At 49.7% G+C, this 13,234-nt stretch overlaps 1 protein-coding gene across 7 annotated transcripts in view; it reads right to left on the reverse strand.

The window, feature by feature from the left end:
* The window catches only part of CASZ1 (castor zinc finger 1), a 276,777-nt gene that overhangs the window by 56,455 nt on the left and 207,088 nt on the right, over positions 1 to 13,234 (reverse strand). For 6 of the 7 annotated variants that reach the window (XM_053962743.1, XM_053962740.1, XM_053962738.1 and 3 more), the window contains one exon: positions 9,887 to 10,046. The exons of the other annotated variant lie outside the window; for it this stretch is intronic. In XM_053962743.1, coding sequence (XP_053818718.1) covers positions 9,887 to 9,905 — 19 coding nt within the window. In that variant the 5' untranslated portion in view covers positions 9,906 to 10,046. The remainder of the gene's footprint in view (positions 1 to 9,886; positions 10,047 to 13,234) is intronic. 7 annotated transcript variants of the gene reach the window in all.

The following is a 13,234-nucleotide window of genomic DNA, read 5'->3' on the forward strand; positions in this document are numbered from 1 at the left end:
TTAACAAAAGGAACTGAGTGTAAAGAAGAGTGGAAAAAAGTGGGGAACAAACTCAGGAATTCTGATTTTGCTCCCCGCTCTGCTACTGTTCCTTCTCTTTGGGCAAAGGACATCATGCAGGGTCCCCTTCTGCCCTGGCTCCCCTTCATGGTTCACCCATTGGGAAAGGATTTCTTGCCCAGCTTAGTGGGCCCAGTGCCTTTGCAATATTAAGTACTACTGCAAATTGAGTAACAGCAGAGGAAAAGCACTGATAGAAGACAGATTGAAGATCAAAAGTCCCTTGTGTCCTGCAGCAAACTTCCTAGTCCATTTGTTAATGCAGGATCTTTGATAAGACATTTCAGCAGTTTCCTTCCTATGAAAACCTGCTCTCAGTGCTCCAACCCAGTGCAGTGAGCAGGGTCTTGGGCTCCCCAGGCTGAGCAGTGGCTCCCTGGGAGCCTTCTGTCCTCACCATCTTTCTTTCAGATAACATAAAGCCCAGAGGATCAGCTTTTCTGATCTAGTTTCTCTTCCTTGTCTTATTTATTTGTTATTAATTTTTTAGTCCGGTTAAAAGGTTTACTATCCAGAGGAGCATAAGTAGCCTCACTCAGCCTAAGTAACTCTATAAATCAAGCAGAACTGCTAACATCTACATCACAATCCTGCCATCAATCTCCCCACAGGTTGTGAAGAAAACCAAGGGGAAAAAGACATGAAAAGGAGAGTGAAGAGTAATAGCTCATCACCCTCAGGTCCCTGCAGGCTCCCTGTGGCCCTTAGAAAACTCCCTGTGAAGCCAGACGTGTTGTCAGGGCAACTAAATGCAAACACAGTGCCTAACTTCACCTCTCCATAGCCCAGAAGCACGGAGTGCTCTGGAGTGCTCGCCGGGAGGACACCGTGGATGCAGAGAGGGAGGGAAGGGGTGGTGGAAGCTGAGGGCTGGGAAAGCCTCTGGAGCAAAGCCTGCTACCTGATGTGGGAGCCAGCTCCCAAGGAATGAAGATGAGGCCAAGACATGAGCCTCTTGGAAACACTGCATAGACCCCTCTCTGAAGACTGAAGGAGTCAAGGCAAGGGGTGCAGGGAAACACGGAGGTGTGATCAAGAGAACACCAGACTTGGCAGCAATACCTGACACTGGGGAAACAAAAAGGACCAGGGAGAGACAACAGATCTCTTAAACGACAGATTCAGAAGGGAATTGCTCGAAGTTTCATCAGTTCCTCTTGGTGACTGTCTTTAATGAGAGGTTTTACAGAGAACCCCAAACCACCATGACCCAAGTCAGTGGACAGGAGCTCCCTGGTGTCAGGCTGGGCTCATCCCTAACCGAGGGCAGGGTTAAGTGAGCCAGCTCCTAAAATAGGGTCCCTCTGACCCTTTGGTAGTTGGTCGGCAGTTTAAGAGCAATTTACAATCCCTTTCAGCACTATTAAGCTCAGACCCAACAAAGAATGCAGACTGCTAATTAACTGCAGTGGGAAGTCGGGAGCTAAATAGGAATTGGGAGCATGAATGCTTGTTGCACCACTAAGAAATGCAGGGCCAGAGAAAGTTCATTATTGTGGTCTTTCAAGGTCCTGCAAAGTAAATTAGCGTGTCAGCCTTCAGGAGGTGAGTGAAACCTCAGCAAGGGCTGCATATGAAGAGCAAACCAGAACATCTCATGTTATGTCCTCTCCACAGCCCCTGGCTGCTACCTGAGCTGTATGAGTGGCTAACTGCTCTGGGCTGGGTGTACAAAGGGGGCACTCAGTGCCCTGTGAGGTTTTTGTGATCCCCAAGTGGGGCTGAACTCTTTGGTGAATCCAGAGCAGGTACTCATTACACACCGTACTGGGAGCTCAAGGGCTCTTTGAATCCCTGAGGATGTCTGCGACCTGCAAATATTGTGCAGTGTAGTTAGGAGAAATGCTTCCATCCTGTTGGAAGGAATGATCAGGCCAGAGCAGAATGAGCTCTGGTGTGAAAGCAGTGGATCATGCCTGAGTTGTTAACTCAGCAGTCCTGTCAGAGCAGCACAGGAGAGCAACCCCATGGCTGGGCCATGTGGGCACTCACCCCGTGCTTCCCAGTGCTCACACCACTCTAATTCCATGTTTTGCTTTTTGTTGCTCTTCCTTCTGGTCATTAGGGCTCATCTTCTTATCTCCTATGTCCTTGTGTGCCCATCCATGTGCCAGTGCTATCACTGACTGCAAACACCCCTCCACGGGAACACACACGTGTATAGAAACGTGGCTGTGCAGGTACACTCTCACATACAGAGGCACACATGACCCTGCACGCAAACACACACAGCTGTATGCACATGCTAATGCACACCAGCCTGTGTAGCTGTGACTGCACAGGTGTCACATCTGCACATACATACATGTACATACAGGCACAGCACCTGCACCCTGCACGCACCTGGCTCCGCTCAGCCCCGCACAGGCAGCCAGCACCCCACAGAGCCCACAGCACCCAGGCAGAGCCCACGAGCAGCCACACGTGAGGCCACCACAGGCACCGCTGGTGCGAGCAGGGCACCCGCGTGCACTCACACCGCGCACACGCTCCGCACCAGCCCGCACGCCAGATGCAGTTTGTTCTGCAGCTTCGAGTCAGAAGACAGTGGACTCCCAGCTGGACCCTGCAGCCAGACTTGCAGCAGGGACAGACACACTCCCCATCCCACCAAAGAGCCCCTCTGTACCCCCAACCCAGCTGCACCTCACACCTTAAGGCAAACAGAGCACCGGGGAATGTCTCACTGGAGCTGACGTCCCAGCAGAGTGTGTGTGCCGGGCAGGGGATCTCTCCCTCTCCCTCTCTCTCTTCCACTTGCATCTTTTCATGAACTCTATTTCTCTTTCCTTTCTGAAAACAACTGAGCTGTAAATACTGTTTAACCTTCTTCCCCCCTTCCCCCTCCTCTCCGCACTATAAAAACACAAATATGCCATAACTCAGCTGGCTCAGCCGCCGCGCCTCCAACATGCCCTGCTCCAGGCCTCTCAGGAAGGTCATAACAAACGACTTTCCGATTCAGTGCTCCTGAAATAATTTTGTGTATTAAAACCTGAATCTGCACTTTCTGGACCGAAAGCCTCTCTTAATTATGGCAAGCGTCCTTGGGATGGACAGTGATCCTTCACTACAGCACTGCTAACCAACCGGAGAGGCAGTGGCTCTGGCTCCCCACCGCCACCTCCTCCCGCTGCCCCCTCCCACCACCACCCAACCCACAGCCCCCCTTGCTCCCTCGCCCCCCCGCCTTCCCTTTGCCCAATCTGTTTTCAAAGTGTGTCTGTCCTTTATTAAATTGTTTTCTTTTCCACATTATCAGTTGCCATGGAGACCTCATCTCTCGGATTATTTGAATTTCATTATATCTATTGATTTGGGAGCATTTCATCTTTTTTATTGTTTTTCTGTCAATTTTCAAAACGAATAACCATCTAATTTGCGTCAGTGCTGATTATGTTTGTCCCTCAATAGAGGTCGGCAGCTGCGTCGGGGAAACAAATCAATGGGAAACCATCATAAACCTCCCCAGTACAATCTCCAGGATATGTGGGTGACATTCCACGCCTGCGAGAAACACTCATCATATCCAAACTTCTTTCTTTCTTTTCTTTTTTCTTCTCCCCTTCTTTTTTTTTTTTTTTCTTTCCCCCCTCACCGATAGCTCTGCTGGTCAGTGGCAGGTACCATTTAAAATCGTATTTATTTTACCCACAGACACGTACAATTTTGGGCACATTTTCAGACAGGGAGGGGACAAGGGTAAGAGAAGTGCGAAGGAATATTTTCTTTTTGTAGGAAAGAATGGAAGAAAAGAATGATGAGGGAAAGAAAAAGAGGAAAAGTAGATGGGGATTGCAAATTGCTTACTATGTTTTTTTTTTAAATAATTTATGCAATTTTAAGCATTTATGTATAAATTTTTTAATAAGCCACCCTGGAGCAAAATAGCCATTAACATCCCAACGTCCTTCTGTCCAATGGGCTCTTGTGTAGGATCAATTTCCGAGAGTACTTTCCTTTTTTTTTTATGACATGATAAAATGCTTTTAAAGCAACTTACACAAATATGGAAATTTTTTTCCCCTCCTCTTTTTTTTGCCTCTCTCTTTTTTTTTTTTTTTTTTTTTATAACAGCCTCTACTTATTCACCAGGGAGAGCAAGTGAGTGAGAGTGTGTGTGTGTGCTGGGGAGGGCAGTTGGCAGAAGGATAGACCCAGCCCTAACTGGAATGGACCTGCCTGTCCTTCTAACAAGGGCATAAACTTTCATTAGCGATGCACACAGTCAAAGGCAATTTAGGGAAACGCGCTGTACAGAAAAGGAAAACCTCAGCGTTTTTACTCGGTGGCTCCTTGGCTCCGTCCAGGGGGCTCTATCCTTGAGCTCTGCTTGCGCTCTGCAACCAAAGTGACCCCACTGGCCACGGGGGAAGCAGGAGGGAGCCAGGAAGGGGCTGGGGCTGCTCTGGGGACGCATGCACCCGGCCATGCCAGCAGCCTGCGCGCCCCGAGCTGGGCCAGGGAAGCCAGTCAATATTAATGTCTTGCTGGAACACACTGGCCCTGCAAGAGGCTCAGAGGTATCTGTTGCTCTGCCCACTGCAGAGCTTTACCCTCCAAGGGGCTAGTCCTCCCCAAAGGTCTCTATTTTGGGCTTCTGCACACTGACAAGGAGCTTGCAGCCGCTTGATGCCCCTTTGGGACATTAGTTACAAGCCAGCTCTGCCCAGACCAGACAGATATGTCGCTGCTGCTCCCGTTTCCACAGGATATACAGACTAGTTATTTTTGCAGCTGGGACATGTTTGGCCTCACACAGGAACCTGGAAAATACCATTCCTAAAGGGACAGCTCCTGCCACTGGCCCCATGAGCAGGCACAGCTCTTCAGAGGACCGACAAGGAGCGCACGGCTGGAGGGAGAACAGCCCCACATAAGGGCCTTGGTGGGGTCTGAAAGTCATGACCACGTGTTGGAAATGAAACAAAACTATCTCTGCAGCTAGCATTCTCTTAGCCCTTTGGCTTTGAGGTTGTAGTTTATGCACCCTAAGCCAGCTATATGTTATACATGCCCAAGCACGGGAATCCCTGTGCATGTCCCTATTATTTGCTCCAACACAAAGCCCTGACAGTAGTTTCCATACAAGAGCAGATTTCTTTACCTTTTTGTACGACATACATCCAGAGATAATACAGACCTATGAATTTAATCCAACTAACAGCAGGTCTGCACATTTCTGGTACCTTTCACACATCCCTGCACTCTCCCAGCCCTGTGCAGCCCCAGTGCAGGCTCAGCCCCTGCAGTGCTGGCTGGCACAGAGCTGGGCATACACTTGCCACATCTGCCATGTTTGTGCGTATTTGAACTAAGGCAGAGGGTAAAAAAAAAATAAAATTCCAGGGGCAGCCAATGCTCAGCTGGAAAAACACAAAGTGCCGAGAACAGCAAACCCAATCAATAACAATCACAACCCCAGCAGTGGGTGAGGAAAGCATGAACTGTTTTGGCCTGCTCCCTGCATGCTCACCCACTTGGGAAAACACACACTCCCCAGAGGCCCATGATTTCATTCCCTCCTACTCCACCCTACACTCATCCTCACCAAAAAGCTTTATGGAGTCCCCCAGGCTCCTGTTCTAGCCAGAAACTCAGCAAAGAGGAGAGAGGGGCCCTGCAGAAACTGGAAAACAGAGAAACTGGATCCCCAGGAATGAGGTGGCACCTGAGGAAGGTTCTTTCTTCCAGCAAAGCGCTCCTTACACCCCACACCCTTCTAACCTCTCCTCCCCTCCACAGTTTTGCTTTTTGTGCCCCCCTTCCCATCCCAGTTGCCGGCCTTGGCCTTAGGGCACTCTTCTTCTCCTGTCTTCTTTCCTCAAGTTCCCAGCACCATTCCACCCTTCTCCTTCCCAGCATCTCCTACCAAAGCTCTTGTGCCCCAGTCTGCACCCCCATACCTTCTTTACACTTCTCTGCCCTCATTCCCTGAGGGCCCAACAGCCAGGTCTGGCAGAAAAAGCTGAGCTTCCCAGAGGGCCAGCCCTGCCAGGGACTGGTGACCAGGAGGGGAACACGGAATTCTGTCAAGGAAAACATGGGAGCTCTCTCTCTCTTGGTCTCACGTCACTTCTCACTCAGACTGTACAGATTTGGGGGATTTCACTGTAGCAGCAGAGGTCAGCAGCAGTTGAAGGTTTTCAGATCATATATATCACTCTATATGGTCTTGTCTATAGTGAGTGCTAAATATAGCCAGGCCAAACCTGGAGGTGACTTCAGTGCTGTGGTGCGGGGACAGCAGCCACTGCACAGTCACTCTCCACCTCAAAGCAATGCAGATGTCAGAAATCACAGTCCAAAATCAAGGATGCCTGTGAATCCTCTCTTCTCCCACTGCCAAGAGTGTGAGCCAGGCTCTCTCCCTCTCTCAGGTCTGCATGATTCCTCATTTTGAGGAGTCAAAATGAAACATCTTGCTTCAAGGTCCACTTTTTCCATGGGATGTTGGACCCTCCTAGTATGACATGCCAGCATCTGTGTCAGCACAGCTACTTAAAAACTTAACCAGTGGAAGAAGCTCTGAATAGAAGGGGAAAGTCTCTTGTGTGGGTCAGAATAATTAGACTGAGCTCAAATTGGCTTTAGGCATCTGCTGCTGTGTCTGAGCAAAATCAAGCCATGGTGCTTCCATCAGCATCTCTTTGCTGTTGGCCTCACCCTACAGAACTGAAGGGACTGCATACTGCCTTGTATAGGGCATCTCTGGGAACAAGACTTGCCTCAACTGAAGCCATAAAGCCTCCTTATCCAGATATCATTAAAGCCTAGAGAAAAGAGGCCAGACAGAGAGATTGAGATGAGCCATTTCCCCAACAAACTTGCTTCCCCTTTTCATTCGCTCCTTTCTTTTTTTTTTCCCTTTAACTGTCATTAAAATAACAAGTTTCTGTTACAGTCTAAACATTCCCACATTGTATAAAGGGTTATGTTACACTAGAGTCACTGCCGGGCCCAGTGTTTGCACAGAAACCTCACTGCAGGTCCCCCCTCCTGACGAAGTGACTTATTAAAGTTTAAACAGTAATTAACAGAACAATAAAAATAAAGGGATGTTTGGGGAGTCGTAGTGCACACAGGGTTTTTGGCAGTGCCAGCACTTTTCAGTGCCCTGCGCTGGCAGAAAAAGCGGCTGCAAAACCAGTGGGAGAGATGGAGTGCTGGAAGGCAGGAAGCGGCCGCAGCAAGGCCAAGGTAGATCCCAGCCCCAGCACGAGGAGTAGAGAGCAGCAGGATGCAAGGAAAGGCTTTGGGGCACTGGGAAAGGATGCTGAAGGGTGACCTGGCAGGATGCTGATCACATTAAGCACTCACCACCAGCCCTGCCCTCCCTGTGCACATCAGAAAGCACCAAGAACCTCCACTGCCTGTTCTCCCATTCTGCTGAGATGGCCTGCACAAGCCCCCAGAAATCTGCCTTTGGGGAATCATGTCGCAGAAGCCAGAGCTGGGTTTTGGGGAAGTGGCTTCTTTATTTTAAAAGAGTAGTAGAGAGGAAATAGCAACCACAGAGCAACCCCCTGAGAAAAATCTTGTAAGAGAGAGACCCTCTATGGGAGATTCCAAGAGCAGGCCCTTTGCCCGGGAACTTTAAAAACAGAGAGATGATGTCTTGCAGGGACTAATCCTGCCCTGGCCCTGCAGATCCAACAGCATAGTGTAAGTTCTGAGGTCATTCCCTCCTGAAATGCAGCCAGCCAGAGCCACGATCACAGAGGCAATCCCTAGAGCCTTGCCAGAGCCAGAATTTTCCCAGCCCATGTGAAGTTGGCTAATCAGAGCTCCCTTTTCAGGAGAAAACCTGCCTTTTCTCTGTTTTGTTCCCATTTCCAGTAGCTTGGCTTGCCCAGGATGAGCTCTAGAGCATGTGGGTAGAGTTTAAGCTTAGGTTGTCAGCCCTCCCTGTTACCCAATGTGCACCAACTCAGAAAGATCTCATCTAAAGATATTTTTGGTGCCTATTGTAGCTATTCTCAAATGTTTGCCTCAGTAGCTCACAGCGCTAGCTGGCTCCAGCCCTGATGTGTGACTCAGTACACACAGCATTGTGCAGTCCCATGTTTGCTAAATCTCTTCCAGTACAACTGCTCAGTTTGCAAATAAAAAGACAGCTCCGTGAGGGTGTATCTTCTGTGCAGAGGGAACTCAGGGAGTGCTGCCTTGAGCCTCTCCCAAATCTGGGACTTGGCTCCTGGTCTGTCTGGGGAGCAGCATGGATCTGACCTGACCGGGGCACTGCCCTACTGCCATGAGGACCACATGGAGACATCCACAACCAGCTGTTCCGTCAGCCCAGAGCCTCCCTTCCCTCTCCTGGAGTGCAGGAGGAGGAAACCTCAGGAGACGGCCCCAGAAGTCCCAGTATGGCACCAGTACAAGTCATCCAAGTGAGGACACTGGGACCCAGCGTGCCCGCTCACGCTTCTTGGAGGGTAACTCCCATTTTGAGGTGGGCTTGGCAGTGCCCGGTTAATGGTTGGATCTGATGACCTTAAAGGTCTTTTCTGACCTAAACAATTCCATGATGTGAATTCAGCCCAGGCCTCCAAGGTGCTGGTTTATTGAGCCATAAGGAAGCCTGCATCAGCCACGACAGCCCTGCAAACGTGTGCCAGGGTGGAGGGCTGGCATGTTAAGGTCCAGATTTAATGAAACCAAAACCCTGTCGACCTTGGTGATTCTACTGCATTTGGGTGTAAATTGGTAAACTTGCCTGGAGCTCCAGGGAGAACATGAGTTGGAAGCAAGGGGGAAAGGAGAGGTTGAGTTGAAGACACACTGTGTTTTAACTGGGCCTCAGTAGCTGAGCTGCGGGACACACAGCTCTCCATGTCTCCCTTGCTGCCTTGTCCCATTCAGCATTCAGCACCCCCTTCCCTGCTCAGGATGTCTTCACAGAAGCCTTCCTGAATCCTCCTGAGGTTCTTGGGTCCCACTGCCAGGGAGGTAAATGGGATGGGGCAGATAAGTCTTCATTCACAGCCTTGTTTGGCCAGCAACACTATGTCATCTTATCCCCTAACTTCTATTGCAACTTTTTTTTCTCGGTGGCTTTTCTATCTCCCTGGGAAATTAGGTGCCACTGGCTTGTTCAGACTTGCCCTACAGACAGTTTCCAAAGTAAGCCCCTGAATCCACCGCAAGTCAGGCAGGGCAACTTCTGACTGAAACCCCTAATCAGCTGAGCTACTGGCTCTGTTTTTTTCTTCTTTTTGCTGCCCCAAGCCAGCTGGATGCACAGAACAGCAGCCAGGATCCAGCACTGGAGCAGGATGTTGTGTGAGGGTCAGCAGTTCACAGGAAAGGCAGGTACAGGTGTCTGGCTTCCTGACTCACTCCTGAGGCCTCTCTGCACATTCCCACTCTCTGCACTGATGTTAGCAGAGCTGCCAGTCCCTTTCTGGGGGACTCTCCTCCCCACCCACTGAGCATGGGCAGCTCATCTCCAGACACTCAGCCCAATGCCTCTGCTCTTCCCAACTTGCTGGGCTTGACCCTCCTCTGACCGATCTTATGCTCATGTTACTCTGCCTGGCTCAGGAGAATAATTTCCCAGCTGACACCACATCAGTGACAGAAGGGAACTTATGCCTTTCCACTGCCACTCACACTAAACTGAGAGAAAAAGAAACGCCACCCAAATCTGAATTTATCCCATTCACCCAAGTACGGGATGTTTTTCAACTCCTGGCTGTGCTGGAATTAGGGTCTCCAGACTCATTTGCAGTGAGAGGGGCACAGCTTGAGAGGGGAGAGGAGTTGAACAAGTAAAAGCAGGTGCAAATAGAACAACAGAAGGTGCCCCCAGGTCAGCACTCACGTGCATTTTCCTCGGCCATGTCTGAGGAGACTTGGAGTCAGAACAGAGCACAGCTTTGCATGGGGGTCTCAAACATGTTCACAATGCAGAAAGATTGTCCTGTGCACTTCCTTTTCCAACACGTCGTTCAGGATGTCTCTACAGCAATGCCAGTAACTGCCTGTAGGGAATGTTATGTTAGAAGATTATCTAATGCACTCTTAATCATCTGGTCTTGCAATCTACAGTGGGAAATCAGAGCAGCCAGTATGGTATGACCCTTCCTCTAGACACCACTGAATTCAGATACCATTATCAGTGGTAGCCTGGTCCATGTCCCAGAAGTTAAGCTCTCTTTTGGTTAACAGGCCATGAAATTATTTAGACTATTCTTCATGTTACATTCTGTTATATTTGTAATTAACACAGAAGATCAGCAGTGCCACATTCTGTATTTTGCTGAATACAGGGGAGACAGTACTTAGAGGCGCTTAGTCTTAACCTAACTCTGTCCTGTTAGGTTTAGGGGAAGCCAACTCTTCAGAGCAGACCTGTCCCACAAGGAAAGGGTTGGGTATTGTCAGAGACCTTAACCCACATATATCTGCAATATGATATGGGAACCAGCACCCTAAAATCTGGTCTTACCTCCTTTTTTTGGAAGGGACTTTTAAACAAAAGCAAACAGTCTGCCAGCACACTCAATGTTCAGCGCCATCGTCAATCAGGGAAGCCTAATTATTCCCATTATACTGATGAGGAAGCACTGGCACAAAGCTATGCATTCACATGGCTAAAGACACAAAGCAAATCAGTGGCAAAGCTGGAATTAAACCCAAGAATCATGGTGATGAGCTCATCACCCACCTCAGCACAGCCCCTTGCAGCTGGTCATCACCAGTCTTACCCATGTCCTGCATGTTACAGAGCTGGTGTGGAGCCCTCCACACACCTGCTTAACAAATAGAAGTTTAAATCCCCGTGCTGACATGGGGTGCTCTGGGACACTCAGGGACTGGTCACATCAGCTGGCCCACAAAGACCAGTCAACTCAGCTCCCTGTATGAGAGACAGACTGGTGGGCTGCAGACACTCAACAGCCAGAAGATCAGGTCTGAGCTACTAAGAGACCCTGTGACCACAGACACCAGGCAGGGATGAATCATCTGTTCCTTCTGAAGCAGCTTAATCAACTCCCCTGCATGTGGATCCTCACAGCAGGTCCAGCCTGAGCCCTCTACATATAAATGATTCCCTGGGACGCAAAGCCCAGAGATTTTCCTTGGCACCAGGGTCCAGTACTTGCTCTGCACTCACCCTGCCAGGTGCTGGGTGCTCTGGTCTAAGAAAGGCTGCAGAATCCCTCGGGACTGAGAGTCATTACATAAACAATACAGTAGGATCACGGGCTGTAATTGTAAAAGTGCCAGAGGTCTTGGCACCAGAGTCTGCCTCAGCTAAGGCTGCTATATAGAGACCCAAACAAAACAAACAAAAGCCCAAACTCTTTTGGTGCTTAATGAATAATAATAAATAGTAAATAATAGCCCTAAGAGTCAACCTAGCAAGACAGATGTGAGGCACCAGGGCAGCTCCGAGGAAACACCAGTCCTGTAGCAGTCACCCTCTTTCCCCAGTTTCAGTATGCTGAGCTCAGGTCACCAGGTTCTTGCAGGGCTAGGTCCAGGGGGAAGCCTGAGATTTCTGTCAGGAATGTGCACACCCCCACCCACACAGTCAGATGGGTAGGAATTGCAGCCTTTGTACATCCCTGGACTGGGATGTTCACCTGCTAAGTGAGCACACACCAACTCATGCCCAGCTCCTTCTTGCTGCAGATCTCTCTTTAAGAGCTAAAGGCAAAAAAGGGAGCAGATGGAGCTGAGCAAGGGAATCCAGGTAGGTGTGAGTCCAGAGAAGCCTCTCCCCAGCATCATCATTACAGTCTGGACTCAGAGTCCCCCACCTGTTCTGCGCAAGCTGAGCTCCCGGCAGGACACCAGGATAGCTGCTTGGCAGGGACAGGGGCTGAAACAAAGGGCCTAATTTAAGTATTTTTATAACTCAGTGCTTGTGACAGTGGGTTTAGCAGTTTCCAGCCATCTGGAATAAAGAATTACAGCCACCTCCCCTAATCCTATATTGCCTAAACCCTAAAGCTGGTTATGGTGCAAGGATGAGGCAGCAGGTTGGGAGGAGATAGTGATGGGAAGGTGGGGGTGGAGAAGGGACCGCAGGAAAATTGTCAAACTTATTTCTTTTTCCTGCAAGGTGCTGGGTGGCCCCAGATATGTCAGAAGTATTTTTGCTAAGAATCAAGAGAAGACAGAATGAACAAAAACAGGGGACAGGAGAGACAAGGAGTCCTCCATGACCACACAGTCGCATGCACCACACACACGCACACAGAGGCTTACTGGTCTGCGCAGGGCTGTCAGGTAAATTAGATCTGAAAGCTGACAATTTCTGACCATATTTCCTTGATTATTTCAAACAAATGCACACCAGCCGCTGTAAGGAGATTAAAGTGACATAAACGTCCCGAGTGGGAGGAGGGAGGGCAGAGAATTCAGGTCACCCCCATCCGTCCCCCATTTGACAGCCGCTATATCGCTATCCAATCCAATAAAAAAATCCCCCCCTTTTGCTTTAATTAATTTTACAGCTAGCTTGCTTAATTACTTTCAATCAAAATCCTCCTGCCATCGCAAAATTAGAGATGGTTGAGCTCCATTAGCCTAAATTCTTCATTTCCATATAGAAAGAGGCTCCCTGGGCAAAGCCAACAGGGCTCCCTCCTATTCTAGCTGCCATTGGACAGATGCCTATCCCTCTGTCAGTCTTCAGCTCCTTGGGAGAAGGAAGGCGGGAAGGATACAGTCCTGTTCCCACCTCCCCCTTACACAGAGCATCTCCTTGAGAGCCCTGGACACAGGAGGCCTCTCTGCTCACAGCAAAGAGCACAGGGGGTGAGGACAGCCTTCCCTCCTGGCCCTTCTGTGGCTGTGCTGGAACAAGCTTTTCCATGGCTGCACGAGGGGCTGGATGGCCCAGCGCTTCTGCTGTGCTCCCAGCACTGGGGGCAGGATCTGGAAGGGACACTGCTCCCACTACAGTTGGTTTGAGCACTGCCACTGTCACCGCACACATGTGACTCTGTGGACACATGGAAAGCATTTTGAGGAGACACAGGGGCAGATCATCTTACATTTACCTGCTGTGGGTTCAGTACCTCCCTTTGGAGTATCTGGCACTGTGGGCCACAGACCTGTGAGATTCCTGCAGCTGCCAGAGGCATCAGTAGCACCTCTTTCCTGAGAACAAATCCTGAACTGTCCCATTTTGGGGACAATGGAATCTCCTCTGAAG

Source organism: Vidua chalybeata, chromosome 22, assembly GCF_026979565.1.
Source record: "Vidua chalybeata isolate OUT-0048 chromosome 22, bVidCha1 merged haplotype, whole genome shotgun sequence".
Lineage (NCBI taxonomy): Eukaryota > Metazoa > Chordata > Aves > Passeriformes > Viduidae > Vidua > Vidua chalybeata.